The 26,264-nt window shown below is 42.0% G+C and overlaps 1 protein-coding gene across 1 annotated transcript in view; it reads left to right on the forward strand.

The window, feature by feature from the left end:
* Window positions 1-22,675, forward strand: part of LOC311120380 (NLR family CARD domain-containing protein 3-like) — a 29,670-nt gene extending 6,995 nt beyond the window's left edge. Inside the window, exons 7-10 of the mRNA XM_084194987.1 lie at window positions 3,897-4,070; window positions 14,931-15,108; window positions 21,624-21,642; window positions 22,086-22,675. Coding sequence (XP_084051113.1) covers window positions 3,897-4,070; window positions 14,931-15,108; window positions 21,624-21,642; window positions 22,086-22,612 — 898 coding nt within the window. The 3' untranslated portion in view covers window positions 22,613-22,675. The remainder of the gene's footprint in view (window positions 1-3,896; window positions 4,071-14,930; window positions 15,109-21,623; window positions 21,643-22,085) is intronic.
* The last annotated feature ends 3,589 nt before the right edge of the window (window positions 22,676-26,264 follow it).

Raw genomic sequence — 26,264 nt, forward strand, 5'->3', positions numbered from 1 at the left:
GAATCATGTAGTAACCAAAGAATTGTTAAACAAATTAAAATATGTTTTATATTTGAGATTCTTCAAATAGTCACCATTTGCCTTGATGACAGCTTTGCACACTCTTGGCATTCTCTCAACCAGCTTCACCTGGAATGCTTTTCCAACAGTCTTGAAGGAGTTTCCACATATGCTGAGCACTTGTTGGCTGCTTTTCTTTCACTCTGCGTTCCAACTCATCCCAAACCATCTCAATTGGGTTGAGATCGGGTGATTGTGGAGGCCAGGTCATTTGATGCAGCACTCCATCACTCTCCTTCTTGGTCAAATAGCCCTTACACAGCCAGTAGAGTAAACAGTTGAAGACGGAAGTTAACATACACTTAGGTTGGAGTCATTAAACTTGTTTTTCAACCACTCCACAAATGTCTTGTTAACAAACTCTAGTGTTGGCAAGTCGGTTAGGACATCTACTTTGTGCATGACACAAGTCATTTTTCCAACAATTGTTTACAGACAGATTATTTCACTAAAATTCACTTCATCACAATTCCAGTGGGTCAGAAGTTTACATACACTAAGTAGACTGTGCCTTTAAACAGCTTGGAAAATTCCAGAAAATTATGTCATGGCTTTAGAAGCTTCTGATAGGCTAATTGACATCATTTGAGTCAATTGGAGGTGTACCTGTGGATGTATTTCAAGGCCTACCTTCAACCTCAGTGCCTCTTTGCTTGACATCATGGGAAAATCAAAAGAAATCAGCAAAGACCTCAGAAATAGAATTGTAGACCTCCACAAGTCTGGTTCATCCTTGGGAGCAATTTCCAAACGCCTGAAGGTACCACGTTCATCTGTACAAACAATAGTACGCAAGTATTAACAGCATGGGACCACGCTGCCGTCATACTGCTCAGGAAGTAGATGTGTTCTGTCTCCTAGAGATTAACGTACTTTGGTGCGAAAAGTGCAAATCAATCCCAGAACAACAGCAAATGACCTTGTGAAGATGCTGGAGGAAACAGGTACAAAAGTATCTATTTCCACAGTAAAACAAGTCCTATATTTACATTTTAGCAGACGCTCTTATCCAGAGCGACTTACAGTTAGTGAGTGCATACATTTTTCATACTGGTCCCCCGTGGGAATCGAACCCACAACCCTGGCGTTGCAAGCGCCATGCTCTACCAACTGAGGTACAGGAGGCCTATATAAACATGTATAAATGTATCTATATCCATAGTAAAACGAGTCCTATATCGACATAACCTGAAAGGCTGCTCAGTAAGGAAGAAGCCACTGCTCCAAAACCGCCATAAAAAAGCCAGACTACGGTTTGCAACTGCACATTGGGACAAAGATCGTACTTTTTTGAGAAATGTCCTCTGGTCTGATGAAACAAAAATATAACTGTTTGGCCATAATGACCATTGTTATGTTTGGAGGAAAAAGGGGGTTGCTTGCAAGCCGAAGAACACCATCCCAACCATGAAGCACGGGGGTGGCAGCATCATGCTGTGGGGGTGCTTTGCTGCAGGAGGGCCTGGTGCACTTCACAAAATAGATGGCATCATGAGGAAGGAAAATATTATGTGGATATATTGAAGCAACATCTCAAGACATTAGTCAGGAAGTTAAAGCTTGGTCGCAAATGGGTCTTCCAAATGGAAAATTACCCCAAGCGTACTTCCAAAGTTGTGGCAAAATGGCTTAAGGACAACAAAGTCAAGGTATTGGAGTGGCCATCACAAAGCCCTGACCTCAATCCTATATAATATTTGTGGGCAGAACTGAAAAAGCGTGTGCGAGCAAGGAGGCCTACAAACCTGACTCAGTTTCACCAGCTCTGTCAGGAGGAATGGGCCAATATTCACCCAACTTATTGTGGGAAGTTTGTGGAAGGCTACCCGAAACATTTGACCCAAGTTAAACAATTTAAAGCCAATGCTACCAAATACTGTCACGATCGTCTACCAATGAGGAGGAGGACCAATGCGCAGCGTTGAAGGTGAACATAGTATTATTTATTAAACTGATCACACGATCAAAATAACGGACGAAAACGTGATGTCTCTGGTTACATACACAAACCAAACTGAGAACAAGAAACCACAAAAACAACGTGAAAGACAGATAGTTAAATATGGCTCCCAATCAGAGACAACGAGCCAACAGCTGACACTCGTTACCTCTGATTGGGAGTCACTCAAACACAGAAATACAATATCCTAGAACCCACAACCAAAACATAGAAACTAACACCCTGGCTCAACATACGAGAGTCCCCTGAGCCAGGGCGTGACAGTACCCCCCCCTAAAGGCGCGGACTCCGACCGCGCCAACGAAACACAACAGGGGAGGGACTGGGTGGGCACTCCGCCTAGGCGGCGGATCCGGCTCCAGTGGACCAGGCATGTGCCGTGCCGGACCGACGACGCACACCACCGGCTTGGTGTGGGGAGCAGGAACGGGCCGGACAGGGCTGACGAAACGCCCCACAGACTTGGTGCTGGGAGCAGGAATGGGCCGGAACGGGCTGGCGACGCGCACCACAGACCTGGTGCGGAGAGCAGGAACGGGCCGGACAGGGCTGACGAAACGCACCATAGACTTGGTGCGGGAAGCTTGGATGGGCCGGACCGGGCTGGCGACGCGCACCACAGACCTGGTGTGGAGAGCAGGAACGGGCAGAGCCGGGCTGACGAGACGCACCACAGACTTGACGCGGGGAGCAGGAATGGACCGGACTGGACTGGCGACGCGCACCGCAGGTTCGGTGCGGGGAGCAGGAATAGACCGGACCGTACTGGGGACACACACCACTGGCTCTACACCGGGATCTGGAACGGGCCGGACCGGACTGGCAACACACGCCAGTACCTCTCGCCGTGCCTCCACACCTTCCATCCCCTCTTCTACCAGTGGCCCCCGTAACCCGGCGGCCTCCTCTTCACACCCGCTGGACCGCTCCATCGCGGCCTCCTGCTGCCCCGTCGTCCACGTCGTGAGCCCCCCCCTAAAAATGTTCTGGGGTTCTCTTCTCCCCGTGGACCAGGCCTCCCTAGTTCTCGCCAGAACCTCGATCCATTGCTTCATCGACCAGCCTCTCTCCTCTTCACTAAGCGTGGCCCAGCCGAAACTCCTACTCCCCTGATCCAAGGTCCTTCCACTCTCCTCTTCATGCTGCTTGGTCCCATCTTGGTGGTTTCTTCTGTCACGATCGTCTACCAATGAGGAGGAGGACCAATGCGCAGCGTTGAAGGTGAACATAGTATTATTTATTAAACTGATCACACGATCAAAATAACGGACGAAAACGTGATGTCTCTGGTTACATACACAAACCAAACTGAGAAAAAGAAACCACAAAAACAACGTGAAAGACAGATAGTTAAATATGGCTCCCAATCAGAGACAACGAGCCAACAGCTGACACTCGTTACCTCTGATTGGGAGTCACTCAAACACAGAAATACAATATCCTAGAACCCACAACCAAAACATAGAAACTAACACCCTGGCTCAACATACGAGAGTCCCCTGAGCCAGGGCGTGACAAATACTAATTGAGTGTATGTAAACTTCTGTCCCACTGGAAATGTGATGAAAGAAATAAAAGCTTAAATAAATAATTCTCTCTACTATTATTCTGACATTTCACATTCTTAAAATAAAGTGGTGATTCTAACTGACCTAAGACAGGGAATCTTTACTATGATTAAATGTCAGGAGTGATGAAAAACGGAGTTTGAATGTATTTGGTTAAGGTGTATGTAAACTTCCGACTTCAACTGTATATACATATATGAATAGATATTCCAGGTTTCAGGACACTGATGTATCTGAAAATGTTGAACAAACATATTTTCACCACCAAAGAGTAGCAGTGTGATTTTAATAGGATTTTATTCTTGCAGGCTGTCAGGCTGTCTAGTCACAGACGGAGGCTGTGCTTCTCTGGTCTCAGCTCTGAAGTCAAACCCCTCACACCTGAGAGAGCTGGACCTGAGCTACAATCACCCAGGAGACTCAGGAGTCAGACTGCTCTCTGCTGGACTGGAGGATCCACACTGTAAACTTGAGACTCTGAGGTCAGTATTCCTGTAGTTGGTCAACAAGTGATAACTGTTCACCAGATCCACATGTGTTTACCAGGCACACAGAGTCCACATCATATGTGTTTGGACAGTGAAGCTTACAGTTTTACTTTTGGTGATATGCTCCAGCATTTTGGATTTGAGATATAATGTTTCATATTATGTGACAGTATATAATGTCACCTTGTATTTGAAGGTATTTTCATACATATCTGTGTTACTGTTTAGAAATGAAAACACTTGATGTGTCTAGTTCTCTCATTTGAAAAAGTCATAATAATTTGGACATAGTACCTTATATTGTATTAAAGTAGTCATAAGTTTAGTATTTGGTCCCATATTCCTTACCCACAGTGATTACATCAAGCTTGTGATTCTACAAACTTGTTGAATACATTTGCAGTTTGACTTGGTTGTGTTTTGGATGATGTTTTCCCCAATATAAACTGAATGGTGAATAATGTCCTGTCATTTTGGAGTCACTTCACTTGTATTGTCAGTAAGAACAGAAGATTTATCTGAACACTTCTACATTCATGTGGATGCTACCATGATCATGAAGAATCATGAAGAATCGTGAATGATGATGAATGAGAAAGTTACAGAGGAACAAGGATCATCCCCCTCTGTTATTGGTAATGGTGAGAGGTTAGCATGTTTTGTTGTAGCCTCTGTAACTTTCTCATTCATTATTATTCATGATTCATTCATGATTATTCTTAATCAAGGCATCATCAGGATTAATTTAGTAGTGTTTACAAACATGTTATCTACTCACTTAGACAGAAAATTACTCCAGTCATCATCCACCATTCAGTTACTATTGGGCAAAACATAACCCAAAACACAACCAAAACAAACTGCAAATGCAACCAACGAGTTAGGAACAAAATACTAAACTTTGAACTACTTTAATACACTATAAGTGAATTGGTCAGAATACTTATGACTTCTTCAAATAGGGGGGCTAGACGGGCAAAGTGCTTTTATTTTTCTAAATGGTGAAACAGATATGTATGAAAATACCCTCAAATAAAAGGTGACATTATATACTGTCACCTCATATGAAACATTTGATCTCAAATCCAAAATGCTGGAGTATGGAGCCACATTTAAAATGTTAGCTTCACTGTCAAAATAGATATGGTGTGGAATGTATACTCAATACAATCTAAATCTGATACCTCACTGTCTGTCTTTTGACTGATACTGCTTTTTAAACTGCTCTGGTCAGTCTACTCAAATATTTGTACTTTTATATTTGTCTCTCTACAAGCAATACTTTGATAATTTGTAATTTCTAATAATGATACATTAATTTATGAATAGATATGGCAGGTTTCAGGACACTGATATATCTGAATATGTTGAAAAAAGATACTGCCACTATTTTCACCACCAAAGAATAGCAGTGTGGTTTTAATATGATTTTTCTCTTTCCAGGCTGTCAGGCTGTCGAATTACATTGGGAGATTGTGCTTCTCTGGAATCAGCTATGAAGTCAAACCCCTCACACCTGACAGAGCTGGACCTGAGTAACAATGACCTGAAGGATTCAGGAGTAAAGCTGCTCTCTGCTGGACTGGGGAATCCCCACTGTAAACTGGAGACTCTGAGGTCAGTATTCCTGTAGTTGGTCAACAAGTGATAACTGTTCACCAGATCCACATGTGTTTACCAGGCACACATAGTCCACACCATATGTGTTTGGACAGTGAAGCTTACAGTTTTACATTTGGTGCTATGCTCCAGCATTTTGGATTTGAGATAGAATGTTTCATATTAGGTGACAGTATATAATGTCACCTTTTATTTGAGGTTAATGGTGAGAGGTTAGCTGTTTTGTTGTAGCCTCTGTAACTTTCTCATTCATTATTATTCATGATTCATTCATGATTTTTCTTAATCATGGCATTATCAGGATTCATTCAGTAGTGTTATCTACCCACTTAGAAAGAAGATTAATCCAGTCATCATCCACCATTCAGTTACTATTGGACAAAACATAACCCAAAACACAACCAAAACAAACTGCAAATGTAACCAATGAGTTTGGGACCAAATACTCAACTTTTGACTACTTTAATACACAATAGGTTAATTGGTCAGTATAATTATGACTTCTTGAAATAGGGGCATGTAGTGTATCTTGTCGCTGCTGGTGCTCATTGCTGTCAAACAAAGAGTCCGCTTAGGCTGCACTTTGATTAGAAGTTTTATTCATATCACAAGATGTCAGCACACGTTTACAGACCCGCAGTGTCTGGAGAAACAGCGTCCCAAAATAATCTGTCTGTTTCTAACACCCCCTTTCTCCAGCATATACTTATAAACAATGTAAAAATATGGGTTGCTCCCTCTGCTGTCCAATCACCTGTCTCCCCTGGGGCGTCACCCTACAAACGGCTACTTTTGAACTAAGATAAACATCCCCTCTTTGTTCCTCTAGAATAGTCATAATCTTAATATACTACATATTCCCCCCTTCTAGACGAACTAAAAGTCTCGAAAACAAAAAGAACAGGATTATGACAAGTAACAATTTATCTTATTAAGTATCTTTAACATTAAACCAAAAACATTTTCCTCTAGAGTGTAAATACCTTTCTATGAACTATGAACAAATGTTTATAAAGTGTGAATACATTACTATGAAAAATGAACAAATCTTTATGGAGTGTGAGAGCGAAAAAACTGTCTGGCAGCCATCTTTCCAGATATCCATCCATCAATCAAGACAGTAAAATTCTCTCACGGCCCCTCTGCCCCAGGCAACCATCTAGGTACTCCCGATGACGTCATACATCTTTATAAATGCATTTGAAACTATGATGCAATTAAATACACATGTAAGCCCCTGCAAACAAAATACTATCCAAAAAAATGTCCACTCTAAGGCTGGTCAACCCATCGGACCCTACAGTGGACTTCTATCCCTGCCTAGACTCCCTGTCCCTAAGCATTCACGAAATAAACAAAAACATCTAAGATCCCCACATGTATCCAATAACATCAAATATCATTCTACAAAAATTAATACCTAAGATTATGACACAAATTATGTATTACACATGCAAATATGTCTATATTTCATTGCAGACACTGGAATGTAGTCCACTACACTTCATCTCCCCCGTAGTCTCGACTTCCAATGCATTGTTGATGATGGAATCGGAACCTTTCCACCCCTTCCTTGTTCCATCTCCTCCAGTCATTCTCCTTTCATATTGTCCCTTCATATTGTCCTTGTTTGAGTATTTCAATCTCTACATATTCCCCCAAATGCTTCTGGAAGAAAAGAAAAGACCAAACAGTATCTTTTGCAAAACAACACTTTCAAATTAAACATCAATATCAACTAAGAATATAAAAATTATACATAAATGATAGAATAATGAAATAGGATAATGTGATTCATTCATACACTTCCCCCCTTTGATTCATAACATCATACTAAAATTACACTAATATTGAAAATGTTTTGAAAAATGATCAAATATTCAAAAAGGATATTTATCATCAATACTCCATCCAGTCCCACTTGTCCCTCTTCATCCAGATCAGGAACAGTCAACAACGGCATCTGAGTGTTGTCTCCAGGCATCACTACTCCAACCTATCTCAATATCATAGCTTTCTCAAAGGTCAGTAACAAATTACAAACATCACACACAGTGCTATCAAAACTGCTATTAAATCGTAAACCATCACTGCTCCTACTGGGCCTAACTGATCTTGCAACCAAGACTTCGCTGACCATCCAGCTCCTTCAGATCTACCAAACGCATCCCTTATATTCTTCAATGCATCTATAACTATCTGGAATCAAAGTATAGGTAATATTATCAATATGATCTGCCAAAAATGTTACACCATACCATGGAAAAAGTCCCCCCTTCTCTCTTAGACTTATCCTCCAATGATAGGCTTCAAGACTATGAAATGTCGCCATGTCCCTTTTCACCCTACTTCCAAACCTAGATTCAGATTTATCTGTGTCCGGTGCTACCCCTCTTTTAATGGTAAAAGCCTCATATGGAAGCTTCAACGTTGACATGTAACAACATCCTGTCCATCCATAGGGTAAGAATATATATGCTTTATCACCACAAACCCTCCAAATATCTCTAAAATTCCCAATAGTCACATTGCCATCAAAGTCCTGCTCTTCTTACTAACTGGAACATAAAAAGTAACATTATATTTCTCATTACTACCCTTAAGGTCACGCTTACCCAAAGTCATCATATAATCATCACAATCTGATATTCCCATAAACATACCCCTTACATCATATGTTTTATTAGAATAAAAACAACTTTTAGCCCTCAATGGTTTCACCTTCAATGCTTCAGGGTTCGCTGTTACCTGATTTTCCTTCCCATCTAACAAATTCACATAGGGTAATTCATTTAACCCAGAACACCTAAACCTAGGCTTAAACAAATGTTTTGACAACGACATTATTTTATCTGTTCTGGAATTCTCAACAGACATGGACCCTCAAGATTCCTCACTGATCTTAGAGAATGAGCTAGCTGCTGGAACCAAAGATTCCTACCTGCCCAACTATCTCTAATTTTCACAACAGAAGAATCAAACCCATATGCATTTAGTTTCTCTCTTCCCTAACGAGCGGTACTGATCAGATACCTCTCCTTGTCTGTCATTAAAATCAAAGACCTCATCCTGTACCTCCATGATAGTATCCTTCACTATTTCAGATGAATCTATATTCTTCTCTACCACTATCTGCTCTCCTATTTTAACCCTATCCTTACTATCATTGACAACACTCTCCATCCGTAACATTTCAGAAAGGTTGTTGTTTGTGTCTGTGTCATACTTCCTACATTTGCTATTGCCGTCGTACCATTAATCCTTTCTGAAGTTACCATTAAAGTAGTTGATTTAGTTGATGTATTAACACCCTTAACTACTTCTAGTGGGAAAGTTACCGATATCCTCTGTGTATTATTTACTGTTGGAGTGGCTACTGTAATATACTTCTCCTGAACTCCTTCGGTGACTGTGGAAGCTTCAACAGACTTCAACTCTTCCATTATAAGCGTCACTTTACGAATTACATAGCCTTTTAACCAATAATTCTTAACCGGAACAAATTTTAATGTTTGCACTAGATAAGTACACATATATTCTCCCTAATCTTCTCTTATCATTTACGCAAAATAAATGAACAATCACTCATAACCCTCTTCCACTTCATATCGTTGTACAAACTATACCTCCTTTGACTAGGTGCAACAGCTTCTACATCTGGTCCTGATAACAATACTTCTTCTCCCTAATTATCTCTCCATGTGGGAGGAACGTCCCCATCCTAACCCTAATAACAGTCTTTTTCCCCCTAAAATTGGTGCTGGAGCTATTGGTTCCCTTATAATCAAATGCGATATATTTATGGCTTTAATAACTATCAATGTTGAAAGAGTTAAATTGCTTCTCACTGTTGTTTTAATATGCTGAAGTGTTGTCACTTCATCTATTTTTTTTAACTCACTCATTTATTTTTTTATTTAATTTTTTAACTCCTTACTTGTATTTCCCTCTATCACCACTAGTGTCACTTTTTTTTAGCTCTCAGTCCTACCTCTAATCCCTGACTTTCAAACTTTTGATTTAAAAAAAAACACACCCACAATTACCTTGATCTTCCTGCTGGGAACTGTAAGTATAGATACTCAATTACACTCAATCTTCTCTTATCATTCAGCAACGCATACTTTCTCAATGCATCTGCTCCTAACAGATCTAAACTCCTACCATATCTATCTTCCCACTAAACTCTAAAATGTCCTTCACCACTGTTCGCTCTCTCTTACTACTAACTTTGAAACTTAGTTTACTGTCTTAGAGTTCCTTCAATCTTAGTTTTCTTAACTTTTTAATCTAATCTTTTCTCCTAACCTTTAAAACCTTTTTCCACTGATTTATTCACAAAATCCTTTACCACCAAATTTTTAGAATATGTGATTGGGAAGTCCCCACCTGCTTCTGACTTCTTTACACACAGACTTGGCAAACGACTAAACACCTTTTAGCCTAGTCTGAAATCTCTTGGTGTAGGAATGTAACCCAGAATAACAGTCACCCCTTTTAACTTTATTTTTCAGACAGATTGTCTAATAGGCAGTCAAATAGATTATCATCCTTCCTATGATATATGCAAATATATATGTTTATCTTAGTTCAAAAGTAGCCATTTGTAGGGTGACGCCCCAGGGGAGACAGGTGATTGGACAGCAGAGGGAGCAACCCATATTTTTACAAGCAAATATGATTCCCAAAAACCCTATTCTTTTAAAAATCTTCTACCAGACAGCCGTCTAGTGTACATCTTATTGTACAGTTCAATTTACACAATGCATCTCTTTCCAACAATGCAATAGGTATATGTTCTAATATTAGTATGTCTATTTTAATTTCTCTTTGATTTTTATAGCAGAGCTCAATTGGTTCCTTAAGAGTAATTAACTGTTTTACTACCTCAAATCCCTATCCTAATTAGTTAATTTTACATAGTGAGATGTTTAACCTCTTTAGGCTGAACACAGATAAAAGTTTTTCCACTATTCACCTCTCCTAGTCCTTTGTTTTTACATCAATTGTTAGATATTTTCTCTTCTTCTCTAATCGGTGCTATCAGCTGACACCCCCCTTCGTATCTTCTAGGCACTCTAGAATCCTTTAAGGGTACACCTAGAGAACAGGTGATCTTCACTTGCTCCTTTATCTTCCTCAGAAATTTCCTCTGTTGTTTCCTCCTGGCGCATTGCATTAACAGGTAAAGTAACCAACCTGTCCACAATTATAACACTCTTCTAAAAGTTGCTGGAAGTGTGGCTGAAATCTTCCTCCTCCTTCTAAGCCTTCTTGTTCTCTTCCTCTCCAATTCTGTGTCTGTCCAGAAACTGTCTGTGGATATGAAACCACTGGTACCCCATTGGTGGCTGGTACAATTGCGGTTGGCCTTGTTCAGTTGAAGCTGTAGCAGTGATTGTTGATTTGGTTCACTCTGATTCTTCATAACCAAAGCTTCTCTTCCCCTTCTCCACCAGTTGTAAGCTGTATTTGATTTAGTTTTCTGAGAGTTTCTTGGTCCTGTTCTTTCTTGTTGTTGACATATCAGGATTCTTCAACAGCTTATATTCTATGTTCTGTCCTCGAAATATCATCTTCCATCATCTTCTTACTAGTGGCCTCAATGTATTCTTCTCCTCCAATTCTTGGGATCCATTTCTCAGCAGTTTCTCCTTCTGTATCTTCTCTTCTTGAGTTGTTCATCCAGTTGTGTTACTTCTTCTAAACTATTCTCTTTATCCAGGCATGATACGCATCAGTGTATATCTCTATTTCTTCTTTGCTAATCATTGTTGAATAAAATCCTCTTGAACATAAAGCACCTTTAATCTCTAAGTCTTCATCTTCCCGAACCTCATTCTTCTCTTAGTTTCCAGACATCTCGGTTTTTTCTTACTTCTGGAGTTTTGGATTCATCTTCATTGTCGTTTCTGCTTGTCCTCCATCTATTATTCATTCATCTTCATCTCTGATGCAATAATCACCCTCCTGGATGATCACTGGAAGCTGAGGATAAACATCCCTAAGCTCTACTTCCTTCTCATAAGGTGGGGGTCTTTTTGCTGAATCCGTATGTGAGAAAGGTGTACTAACTTCTGCCATTAGTTTTTCTGTCGCCTTCTCTTCCTTTAGCATTTTCTCTATACCTTTGTTTATCTTATCGCTGGAATCTTTTATCAGTTTTTGTTTGAGAATGAAGGGCAACTTTTGTTTCATTTGCCGGATAACCTAGCAATACTTTAGTTAAAGGATTACTATTTTGTACTATACCAGCAGGTGTAATTACCTTCATAGCCTTGCTGTCCTTTCTCCCCATTGTAACAACAATTTTATATTACTTTATTGTGAATTATTTTATTTTAGACTATATAGCCTATGGCTTCCCCCATTTAATTATTAATATAAACCAAACAACCCCAAACAACAAATTATTAATACAAATCAATCAACAAAAATATGAATATTAAAAAATTCAATAAAACATTTTAATCAAAAAATATGTTTAATTAAAATAAAAAATCTATTAAAAAATCAATTAAAAATTATGAATAATAAAAAAAAATGTTTTATTTCTATATCCTATCTTACCAATTTATCAATTAGTGGCTTTCTTACCACAACCCATCCGGAAAGCAAAATGCAAGTAGTCAACTTCAGACTACAATACCCATAAACCCCCTTGCTTTATAAGCACCCAATTATTTAAATTTTACAGAATAATGTCAGTACTCGGTTTCCAACACAACTGTAATCAAACCAAGTGATGCCCAGAGACTCTAAAATGCAAATTTTATTCAAATGATCAGTCTGTTGCCAAGCCTCTGTGAAATTGTCATTACATCAAATATCCTGTAGGGGAAGATTTTGCAAACAGAACCAGCCTCAAAACCTTTTGACTCGATCCTCCCCTTGTCACGTGATGTCACGTCAGCACCTCTCTTTCTTTCTCCCTCTCTCTCCTCTCGTCTCGTCCTATCGTTCCTCTCATATGACAAAAGAACAGAGATACAGAAAAAGGTTTTAGTAGTTAATACAATCACTGAGTTAATTCCAGCATTCAATATTTCTTCGTTCACATTCGCTCTAAGAATCAACTCAGGAATAAATATATATAGCTCAATAACATTTTTTATTTATTTTAATCCGTCATTTTATTTTATTTAATTATTTTTATTTTTAATCCGTCAACATATCTCTCTCATTTATCAATTCAATATGTCTCAAGAAATAGTTTCATTTTCAAACAACAGCCGCTTTAACAACTAGAAGATTCCATTCGTGTTAAAATCTCTCCTCTTTGTTCCCTCGTCTGTGTTTCTGTCTCCCCCTGCAGTGTAACAGAAGAATGACCCATTTACCCAAAATTCCCCTTGTTAGTTTTAGTAAACAACGTGTTGTAGTTTAGTACCGTAAAACAAACGTCTCATAATCTCGTGCCATAAACTCCCACGTTTTGTAGTGTAGTGTCGTAAAATTAAACGCATGCGCAATACATTCAACGATACGATTCCCAGACAATAGAACGTTAGCATTCCGCTACAGCCCCTCTATTTTACCCCTTATAATCAAACAATAACACTTAACAGAGCTCACAATCGCATAGAACCCTGAAATCTACACACACAGACATAATTTAAGAGGCTTTATTCCATCGCAATGGCCCTCTTAGGTCACACGTTAGCCTGTAGCACGCAACACAATTAGCATTTAGCATTAGCATTTAGCATTAGCCGTCATGTACAATGTGGCATGAAACACAACCAGCATTTAGCATTAGCATTAGCATTAGCATTTAGCCTTTATGTACAATGTGGAATGAAACACAACCAGCATTTAGCATTAGCATTTATCATGTGGCGTGCAACATGTAACAAGAAACCTGCACTGCCCTTTCCTTTGTCTTATTCTCTACCGTTTGTGATGCCGTGAGTTCAATGACCATCTACAGAGAGATTACCCCAAGCAGACATCCCGTCGGACTAAAGATGAGCAATAATCACAATCCAATAAATTCCATCAACCCGAGTTTTTAAAACACACCTAATACACATCTAACGCGCAAGAGGATTTTCGGCCCATCCTGGATGGCCCACCCCGGGGTCTTACACGGTGCAGTGCCCTAATGTATACGTATATCTGCCTTTATTCACTACCAATCAATTGTTCTAGACTTCCTATTATTTGTGCCGTTTACCAATGCAACCAAATTTTAGAATAATTATTACAGACCCTTAGTCGACAGCAATAACACCACATCAGCACAAACCCAAGTAATTTACACTGTACACCCTTCAATGCCCTCTCATAAATCAGCGGAACAACTAATGCCCAAATTTTGTGAGAAATCTCACCTTATAGCCGGCTTGAGCGGTAGTCACCTCGAGATTCAGGAATGGGACAAAGAACGATGCGTACAGATCCCGGACGAGCCCCCGTTTGTAATGTATCTTGTCGCTGCTGGTGCTCATTGCTGTCAAACAAAGAGTCCGCTTAGGCTGCACTTTGATTAGAAGTTTTATTCATATCACAAGATGTCAGCATAAGTTTACAGACCCGCAGTGTCTGGAGAAACAGCGTCCCAAAATAATCTGTCTGTTTCTAACACCCCCTGCCTCCAGCATATACTTATAAACAATGTAAAAATATGGGTTGCTCCCTCTGCTGTCCAATCACCTGTCTCCCCTGGGGCGTCACCCTACAAATGGCTACTTTTGAACTAAGATAAACATCCCCTCTTTGTTCCTCTAGAATAGTCATAATCTTAATATACTACAGGGACTAGACACGTAAAGTGCTTTTATTTTTCTAAAAGGTGAAAGAGACTTGTATAAAAATATCCTCAAATAAAAGGTGACATTATATACTGTCACCTCATATGAAACATTTGATCTCAAATCCAACATGCTGGAGTACAGAGCCACATTTAAAATGTTATCTTCACTGTCAAAATAGATATGGTGTGGACTGTATACTCAATACAATCTAAATCTGATACCTCACTGTCTGTCTTTTGACTGATACTGCTTTTTAAACTGCTCTGGTCAGTCTACTCAAGTATTTGTACTTTATATTTTTCTCTCTACAAGCAATACTTTGATAATTTGTCATTTCTAATAATGAAACATCCATTTATGAATAGATATGGCAGGTTTCAGGACACTGGTATAACTGAAAATGTTGAAAAAATATACTGCCACTATTTTCACCATCAAAGAATAGCACTGTGGTTTTAATATTAATTTACTATTGCAGGCTGTCAGGCTGTCTAGTCACAGAGGAAGGTTGTGCTTCTCTGGTCTCAGCTCTGAAGTCAAACCCCTCACACCTGAGAGAGCTGGACCTGAGTAACAATGACCTGAAGGATTCAGGAGTGAAGCTGCTCTCTGATGGTCTGGGGTATCCCCACTGTAAACTGGAGACTCTTAGGTCAGTAGTCCTGTAGTTGGTCAACAAGTGATAACTGTTCACCAGATCCACGTGTGTTTACCAGGCACACATAGTCCACACCATATGTGTTTGGACAGTGAAGCTTACAGTTTTGCAGTGGTGTGAAAAAGTGTTTGCCCCCTTTCTGATTTCTCATTTGTTTGCATGTTTGTCACACTTAAATGATTCAGATCATCAAACAAATTTAAATATTAGTCAAAGATAAAACAAGTAAACACAAAATGCAGTTTTGAAATGAAGGTTGATATTATTAAGGGAAAACAAAATCCAAACCCACATGGCCCTGTGTGAAAAAGTGATTGCCCCCTACAACCTAATAACTGGTTGGGCCACCCTTAGCAGCAACAACTGCAATCAAGCGTTTGCGATAACTTGCAATGAGTCTTTTACAGCGCTGTGGAGGAATTCTGGCCCACTCGTCTTTGCAGATTTGTTGTCATTCAGCCACCTTGTAGGGTTTTCGAGCATGAACTGCCTTTTTAAGGTCATGCCACAGCATCTCAATAGGATTCAGGTCAGGACTTTGACTAGGCCATTCCAAAGTCTTCATATTGTTTTTCTTCAGCAATTCAGAGGTGAACTTGCTGGTGTGTTTTGGATCATTGTCCTGCTGCAGAATCCAAGTTTGCTTCAGCTTGAGGTCACAAACAGATGGCCGGACATTCTCCTTCAGGATTTTTTGGTAGACAGCAGAATTCATGGTTCCATTTATCACAGCAAGTCTTCCAGGTCCTGAAGCAGCAAAACAGGCCCAGACCATCACACTACCACCACCATATTTTACTGTTGGTATGATGTTCTTTTTCTGAAATGCGGTGTTACTTTTACGCCAGATGTAATGGGACACACACCTTCTAAAAAGTTCAACTTTTGTCTCGTCAGTCCACAGAGTATTTTCCCAAAGGTCTTGGGGATCATCAAGATGTTTTCTGGCAAAAACGAGACGAGCCTTAATGTTTTTTTTGCTCAGCAGTGGTTTTCCTCTTGGAACTCTGCCATCAGGCCATTTTTGCCCAGTCTCTTTCTTATGGTGGAGTCATGAACACTGACTTTAACTGAGTAAGTGAGGCCTGCAGCTCTTTGGATGTTGTTGTGGGGTCTTTTGTGACCTCTTGGATGAGTCGTTGCTACGCTCTTGGGGTCATTTTGGTCGGCCGGTCACTCCTGGGAAGGTTCACCACTGTTCCATGTTTTCGCCATTTGTGGATAATGGCTCTCACTGTGGTTCGCTGGAGTCCCAAAGCTTTAGAAATGGCTTTATAACCTTTTCCAGACTGATGGATCTCAATTACTTTCTTTCTCATTTGTTCCTGAATTTCTTTGGATCTCGGCATGATGTCTAGCTTTTGAGGATCTTTTGGTCTACTTAACTTTGTAAGGCAGGTCCTATTTAAGTGATTCCTTGATTGAGAACAGGTGTGGCAGTAATCAGGCCTGGGTGTGGCTAGTGGAATTGAACTCAGGTGTGATAAACCACAGTTGAGTTGTGTTATAACAGTGGGGGCAAACACTTTTTCACACAGGGCCATGTAGGTTTGGATTTTGTTTTCCCTTAATAATAACAACCTTCATTTCAAAACTGCATTTTGTGTTTACTTGTGTTATCTTTGACTAATATTTAAATGTGTTTGATGATCTGAAACATTTAAGTGTGACAAACATGCAAACAAATAACAAATCAGGAAGGGGGCAAACACTTTTTCACACCACTGTATTTGTACTTTTATATTTGTTTATAATAGGGGGACTAGATACGTAAACTGCTTTTATTTTTCTAATGGTGAAAGATATATGTATGAAAATACCCTCAAATAAAAGGTGACATTATACACTGTCACCTCATTTGAAACATTTGATCTCAAATCGAAAATGCTGGAGTACAGAGCCACATTTAAAATGTTAGCTTCACTGTCAAAATAGATATAATGTGGACTGGATACTCAATACAATCTAAATCTGATACCTCACTGTCTGTCTTTTGATTGATACTGCTTTTTAAACAGCTCTAGTCAGTCTACTCAAATATTTGTACTATACATTTTTCTCTCTACAAGCAATACTTCGATAATTTGTCATTTCTAATAATGATACATTCATTTATGAATAGATATGGCAGGTTTCAGGACACTGATATATCTGAATATGTTGAAAAAATATACTGCCACTATTTTCACCACCAAAGAATAGCAGTGTGGTTTTAATATGATTTGACTCTTTGCAGGCTGTCAGGCTGTCTAGTCACAGAGGAAGGCTGTGCTTCTCTGGTCTCAGCTCTGAAGTCAAACCCTTCACATCTGAGAGAGCTGGATCTGAGTAACAATGACCTGAAGGATTCAGGAGTGAAGCTGCTCTCTGCTGGACTGGGGAATCCCCACTGTAAACTGGAGACTCTGAGGTCAGTATTCCTGTAGTTGGTCAACAAGTGATAACTGTTCACCAGATCCACATGTGTTTACCAGGCACACATAGTCCACACCATATGTGTTTGGACAGTGAAGCTTACAGTTTTAAATTTGGTGCTATGCTCCAGCATTTTGGATTTGAGATATAATGTTTCATATTAGGCAACAGAACAGAATATCACCTTTTATTTGAGGTTAATGGTGAGAGGTTAGCATGTTTTGTTGTAGCCTCTGTAACTTTCTCACTCATTATTATTCATGATTCATTCATTATTTTTATTAATCATGGCATCATTAGGATTAATTTAGTAGTTTTTAGAAACATGTTATCTACTCACTTAGACAGAAAATTACTCCAGTCATCATCCACCATTCAGTTACTATTGGGCAAAACATAACCCAAAACACAACCAAAACAAACTGCAAATGCAACCAACGGGTTTGGGACCAAATGCTAAACTTTTGACTACTTTAATACACTATAAGTGAATTGGTCAGAATACTTATGACTTCTTCAAATAGGAGGACTTGATACATAAAGTGCTTTCATTTTTCTAAACGGTGAAACAGATATGTATGAAAATACCTTCAAATAAAAGGTGACATTATATACTGTCACCTCATATGAAACATTTGATCTTAAATCCAAAATGCTGGAGTATAGAGCCACATTTAAAATGTTAGTTTCACTGTCAAACTAGATATGGTGTGGACTGTATACTCAATACAATCTAAATCTGATACCTCACTGTCTGTCTTTTGACTGATACTGCTTTTTAAACTGCTCTGGTCAGTCTACTCAAATATTTGTCATATACATTTTTCTATCTACAAGCAATACTTTGATAATTTGTCATTTCTAATAATGAAACATTCATTTATGAATAGATACGGCAGGTTTCAGGACACTGATGTATCTGAACATTTTGAAAAAATATACTGCCACTATTTTGACCACCAAAGAATAGCAGTGTGGTTTTAATATGATTTGACTCTTTGCAGGCTGTCAGGCTGTCTAGTCACAGAGGAAGGCTGTGCTTCTCTGGTCTCAGCTCTGAAGTCAAACCCCTCACACCTGAGAGAGCTGGACCTGAGCTACAATCACCCAGGAGACTCAGGAGTCAGACTGCTCTCTGCTGGACTGGAGGATCCACACTGCAGACTGGAGAAACTCAAGTATGTAGAGGGTTTATGTCAATGTTCATATCAGACATGTTGGAGTTATCAGGCTAGTTAAGACAAACATTCTGACCACCACTTGGACTAAGTTATATGAAGACTGTGTGGTGTGTGTGTGTGTGTGTGTGTGTGGGTCCAGTGTGTGTGTGCAGTGTGTCCTGTGTGTGTGTGTCCAGTGTGTCTGTGTGTGTGTCTTTACACACATACACACTGGACACACATGCAAGCGCACACAATGAACAAACACACACAAACACACTGGACACACACACACACTGGACAAACACACACTGGACACATACACACAAAGGACACAGACACACACACACTGGTCACACACACACACACACACACTGGACACACACACACACACAGTGGCCCCACACACACACAAAAAGGAAACACATACACACTGGACAGACACACACACACACACACACACTGGACACACACACACAAACACAAACTGGACACACACGGACACACACACTCACACTGGACACACACACAAACCCACACACACATACTGGAAACACACACACACTGGACACACACACACACATACACACACTGGACACACACACACACTGGACACACGCACACACACACACACTGGACACACACACACATACACACACACACTGGACACACACACACACACACTGGACAAACACACTCACACACACACAAACACACACACACTGGAAACACACACACAAACACACACACACACACTAACACTGGACACACACATACACAAACACTGGACACACACACACACACACACACACACTGGACACATACACACACACACACACACACACACACACACACACACACTGGACACACACACACTGGACACACACACACACTGGACACACACACACTGAAAACACACACACACTGGACACACACACACACTGGACACACACACACACACTAGACAAACACACACACACAAACACACACAAACTCACAAAGGACACACACACACACTCACACTGGAGACACACACACACACACACACACACACTGGACACACACACACACACACACACACTGGACACACACACACACACTCACACTGGACACACACACACAAACACACACTGGACACACATACACACAAATGGACACACACACACACACTGGACACACACATGCTCACACAAAATGGACCAACACACACACACTGGACACACGCACACATTGGAAAAAACACACTAGACACACACACACGCTAGACACACACACACGCACACACACTCACACACACACACTGGACACACACACACACCCACTCACACTGGACACACACACACACACTGGACACACACACAGACACACACACACATACTGGACACACACACACACACACGCACTGGACACACACACACACACACATACTGGACACACACACACACACTCACACTCACCCACCCACACACACACAAACTGGAAATAAAAACACACTAGACACACACACACAGACACAGACTGGACACACACACACACAAAAAGGAAACACACACACACTGGACACACGCACACACACACACACTCACACTGGACAAACACACACTGGACACACAAACACACACACACATTGGACACACACACACACACACTGGACACACGCACACACACACACACACACACACACACTGGACACACACACACACACACACACACACACTGGACACACACACACACACTGGACACACACACACAAACACACACACACACACACACTGGAAACACACTCACACTGGACACACACACACACACACACACAAACACACAAACACACACACACACACACACTGGACACACACACACACACACACTAACACTGGACACACACACACACAAACAATGGACACACACACACACACACTGGACACATACACACACAAACACACACAAACACTGGACACACACACTGGACACACACACACACTGGACACACACACACTGAAAACACACACACACTGGACACACACACACTGAAAACACACACACACACACTGGACACACACACACACTCACACACATTGGACACACACACTGGACACACACACACACTCACACTGGAGACACACACACATACACTGGACACACACACACTGGACACACACACACACACACTGGACACACACACTCACACTGGACACACACACACACACACACAAACACACTGGACACACATACACACAAATGGACACACACACACACACACTGGACACACACATACTCACACAAACTGGACCAACACACACTAACACACTGGACACACACACACACACACACATTGGAAAAAACCCACTAGACACACACACACACGCTGGACACACACACACACACTGGACACACACACACAAACACTGAAGACACACAAACACAGACACTGGAGACACACATACTGGACACACACACACACGAACTGGACACACACACACACACACACTGGACACACACACACTCACACACACTCACCCATCCACACACACACAAACTGGAAAAAAACACACTAGACACACACACACACGCTGGACACACACACACGCACACATACACAAAAAGGACACATACACAAAAAGGACACACACAGGACACAAACACTGGACACACACACACACACACACACTAGACACACACACACACACTGGACACACACACACACTGTACACACACACTCGACACACACACACACAAGTTACACACACTGGACACACACACTGGACAAGCATTCTTACCACCGCTTGGACAAAGTTATATGCTGACTGTGTGTGTGTGTGTGTGTGTGTGTGTGTGTGTGTGTGTGTGTGTGTGTGTGTGAGTTCAGGTGTATCCCTCAATGACTGTGTGTTCTTCTGCTTACCGCTACAGTGTGGAACATGGTGGAGAGAACACAATGAAACCTGGACTTAGAAAATGTGAGTGTTGACTGCTGTGAAGAATATGACTAAGAATAAGTCTTAATTCAAGTGAAGTCAAAGTCAAAGACCACCATCATTACTTACTTTGTCATATTAAATATCAGCTGTAGTTCTACAGAAGCACAAATCAGGGACACTAAAGTTTACAAAGAGTTGCTTTGACAATGTGTGTGTCTGTGTGTATGTGGCGTGTTTGTGTTACTTTAGAAATGTGTGTGTGTGTGTTCAGGATGTGTGTGTGTGTGTGTAATTAATGGGAATAAGTGTGTTTTATATTACCAAACAGTATAACATATGATCATTCAACAAGTCTCAAGTTACCTTAACTTCTCCTTTTGATACCTAGAAACATCTACATTAAATGAATTAGTGAAAAGTGAGTTAACATTCTAATGTGAATGATGATGATTTCTAATATTGTGTCTGGTTTCATCCATCAGATGTCTGTGATCTCACACTGGACCCAAACACAGTAAACAGATTCCTCTCTCTGTCTGAGGAGAACAGAAAGGTGACATGGAGGAGAGAGGAGCAGCCGTATCCTGATCACCCAGAGAGATTTGAGGACTGGGAACAGGTGCTGTGTAGAGAGGGTCTGACTGGGCGCTGTTACTGGGAGGTAGAGTGGAGGGGGAGTGGGGCTGATATAGGAGTGGCATATAAAGGAATCAGCAGGAGAGGATGGGGTGATGACTGTAGGATTGGATACAATGACAAGTCCTGGAGTCTGATCTGCTCTGGCAACCGTTACTCTGCCAGGCACAATAATAAGTTCACTACCATAGACGTCCCCTCCTCCAGCCCCCACAGAGTAGGAGTGTATCTGGACTGGCCAGCCGGCACTCTGTCCTTCTACAGAGTCTCCTCTGACACACTGACCCACCTGAACACATTCCACTCCACATTCACTGAGCCCCTCTATCCAGGGTTTAGGGTTTGTTATGGAGACTCCTCAGTGTCCCTGTAGATAATAACCATGGTAACACTGACACACACACACACACACACTGGACACACTGGACATACACACACACACACACACAAACACACACACACACACACACACACACACTAGACACACACACACACACACACACTGGACACACACACACACACTGACACACTGGACACACACACACACACTGGACACACACACACACATACTGACACACACTGGACACACAAACACACTTGATACACACACACTGTACACACACACACACACACACACACACACTGAACAAACACACTGAACACACACACACCGGACAAACACACACTGGACACACACACACACACACACAGGACACACATACATTGATCACACACACTAGACACACACGCACACTGGACACACACACACACACACTGGACACACACACACACACTGGACACACACACACACACTGAACAAACACACTGAACACACACACCGGACAAACACACACTGGACACAGACACACACAGACACACACACACACACACACACACACAGGACACATATACATTGATCAAACACTGGACATTGGACACACACACACTCTGGACACACACACACACTGGACACACACACACACACTGAACACACACACACACACTGGACACACACACAAACAGAGGACACACACACACTGGACACACACACTGGACACACACACACACACACTGGACAAACACACACACAAACACACACAGGACACACACACACACTGGACACACACACACAGACTGGACACACACACTCACACACACTGGACACACACACACACACACACAGGAAACACACACAGGACACACACACACACACCTGACACACACACAAACAGGACACACACACACACTGGACACACACACACACACACACACACACATACTCACACACACTGGACACACACACAAACAGGACACACACATACTGGACACACACACACACTGGACACACACAAACACACACACACACTGGACACACACACATATGCTGGACACACACACACACACACTCACACTGGACCCACACACATACACACTGGACACACACACACACAAACACACACACAGACTGGACACACACACTGGACACACACACATACGCTGGACACACACACACTCACACTGGACCCACACACATACACACTGGATACACACACACTGGACACACACACACACCTGACACACACACACACACACACACACTGGACACACACACTCACACACACTGGACACACACACACACACACTGGACACGCACACAGACACTGGACACACACACATACACACTTACACACACACTCACACACACTGGACACACACACAGACACTGGAAACACACACTTACACACACACTCACACACACTGGACACACACACACACACACTGGACACACACACACTGGACACACACAAACACACACACACACTGGACACACACACATACGCTGGACACACACACACTGGACACACACACACTGGACACACACATACATACACATTGGACACACACACACTGAACACACACACACACTGGACACACACACACACTGGACAAACACACACAGGACTCACACACACACAAACACACACACACATACTGGACACACACTGGAAACACACACACTCACACACTGAACACACACACACACTGACACTGAACACACACACATACTGGACACACACACATTGAACACACACACACACACAGGACACACACACACACACACACACTGGACAAACACACTGAACACACACACACCGGACAAACACACACTGGACCCACACACATACACACTGGATACACACACACTGGACACACACACACACCTGACACACACACACACACACACACACTGGACACACACACTCACACACACTGGACACACACACACACACTGGACACACACACATACACACTTACACACACACTCACACACACTGGACACACACACAGACACTGGACACACACACTTACACACACACTCACACACACTGGACACACACACACACACACTGGACACACACACACTGGACACACACAAACACACACACACACTGGACACACACACATACGCTGGACACACACACACTGGACACACACACACTGGACACACACACACACACTGGACACACACACACACTGGACACACACCTTACACACCCACACAGGACACACACACTGGACACACACACACACACTGGACACACACTGGACACACACACACACACACTGGACCCACACACACTGGACCCACACACACTGGACACACACACATACACACACACACACACAGTGAACACACACACACACACACACACACACACACACACACACACTGGACACACACACTGGATACACAAACACAATGGACACACACACACTGATCACACACACACACACACACACACACACACACACACACACACTGGACACTGGACACACACACACTGAACACACACACGCTGAACACACACACACACACACACACACACACTGGACACACACTCACACACACTGAACACACACACACACACACACACAATCACATTCACTGGACACACACAAACACTGGACACACACACACACTGGACACACACACACTGGACACGCATCCACACACACACACTGGACACACACACACATACACACACTGGATTCACACACACACACACACTGGACACACACATACATACACATTGGACACACACACACTGAACACACACACACACTGGACACACACACACACTGGACAAACACACACACACAAACACACACACACATACTGGACAGACACACACTGGACACACACTGGAAACACACACACTCACACACTGAACACACACACACACTGAACACACACACATACTGGACACACACACATTGAACACACACACACACACAGGACACACACACACACACACACTGGACAAACACACTGAACACACACACACCGGACAAACACACACTGGACACACACACACACACACACACACACACACACACACAGGACACACATACATTGATCACACACACTAGACACACACACACTGGACAAACACACACACACTGACACACACACACACACTGGACACACACACACACTGGACACACACACACACACTGAACAAACACACTGACCACACACACACCGGACAAACACACACTGGACACACACACACACACACACACACACACATAGGACACACATACATTGATCACACACACACTGGGCACACACTGGGAAAAACACACCCACACACTGGACATTGGACACACACACACACTCTGGACACACACACACACTGGACACACACACACACACTGAACACACACACACACTGGACACACACACACACACACACAGAGGACACACACACACTGGACACACACACTGGACACACACACACACACACTGGAAAAACACACAAACAAACACACACAGGACACACACACACACTGGACACACACACACAGACTGGACACACACACTCACACACACTGGACACACACACACACAGGAAACACACACAGGACACACACACACACCTGACACACACACACACACAGGACACACACAAACTGGACACACACACACACAGGACACACACACACTGGACACACACACACAC

The sequence above is a fragment of the Coregonus lavaretus genome (genome assembly GCF_964263955.1).
Source record: "Coregonus lavaretus genome assembly, contig: HAP1_SCAFFOLD_280, whole genome shotgun sequence".
Classification (NCBI taxonomy): Eukaryota; Metazoa; Chordata; class Actinopteri; order Salmoniformes; family Salmonidae; genus Coregonus; species Coregonus lavaretus.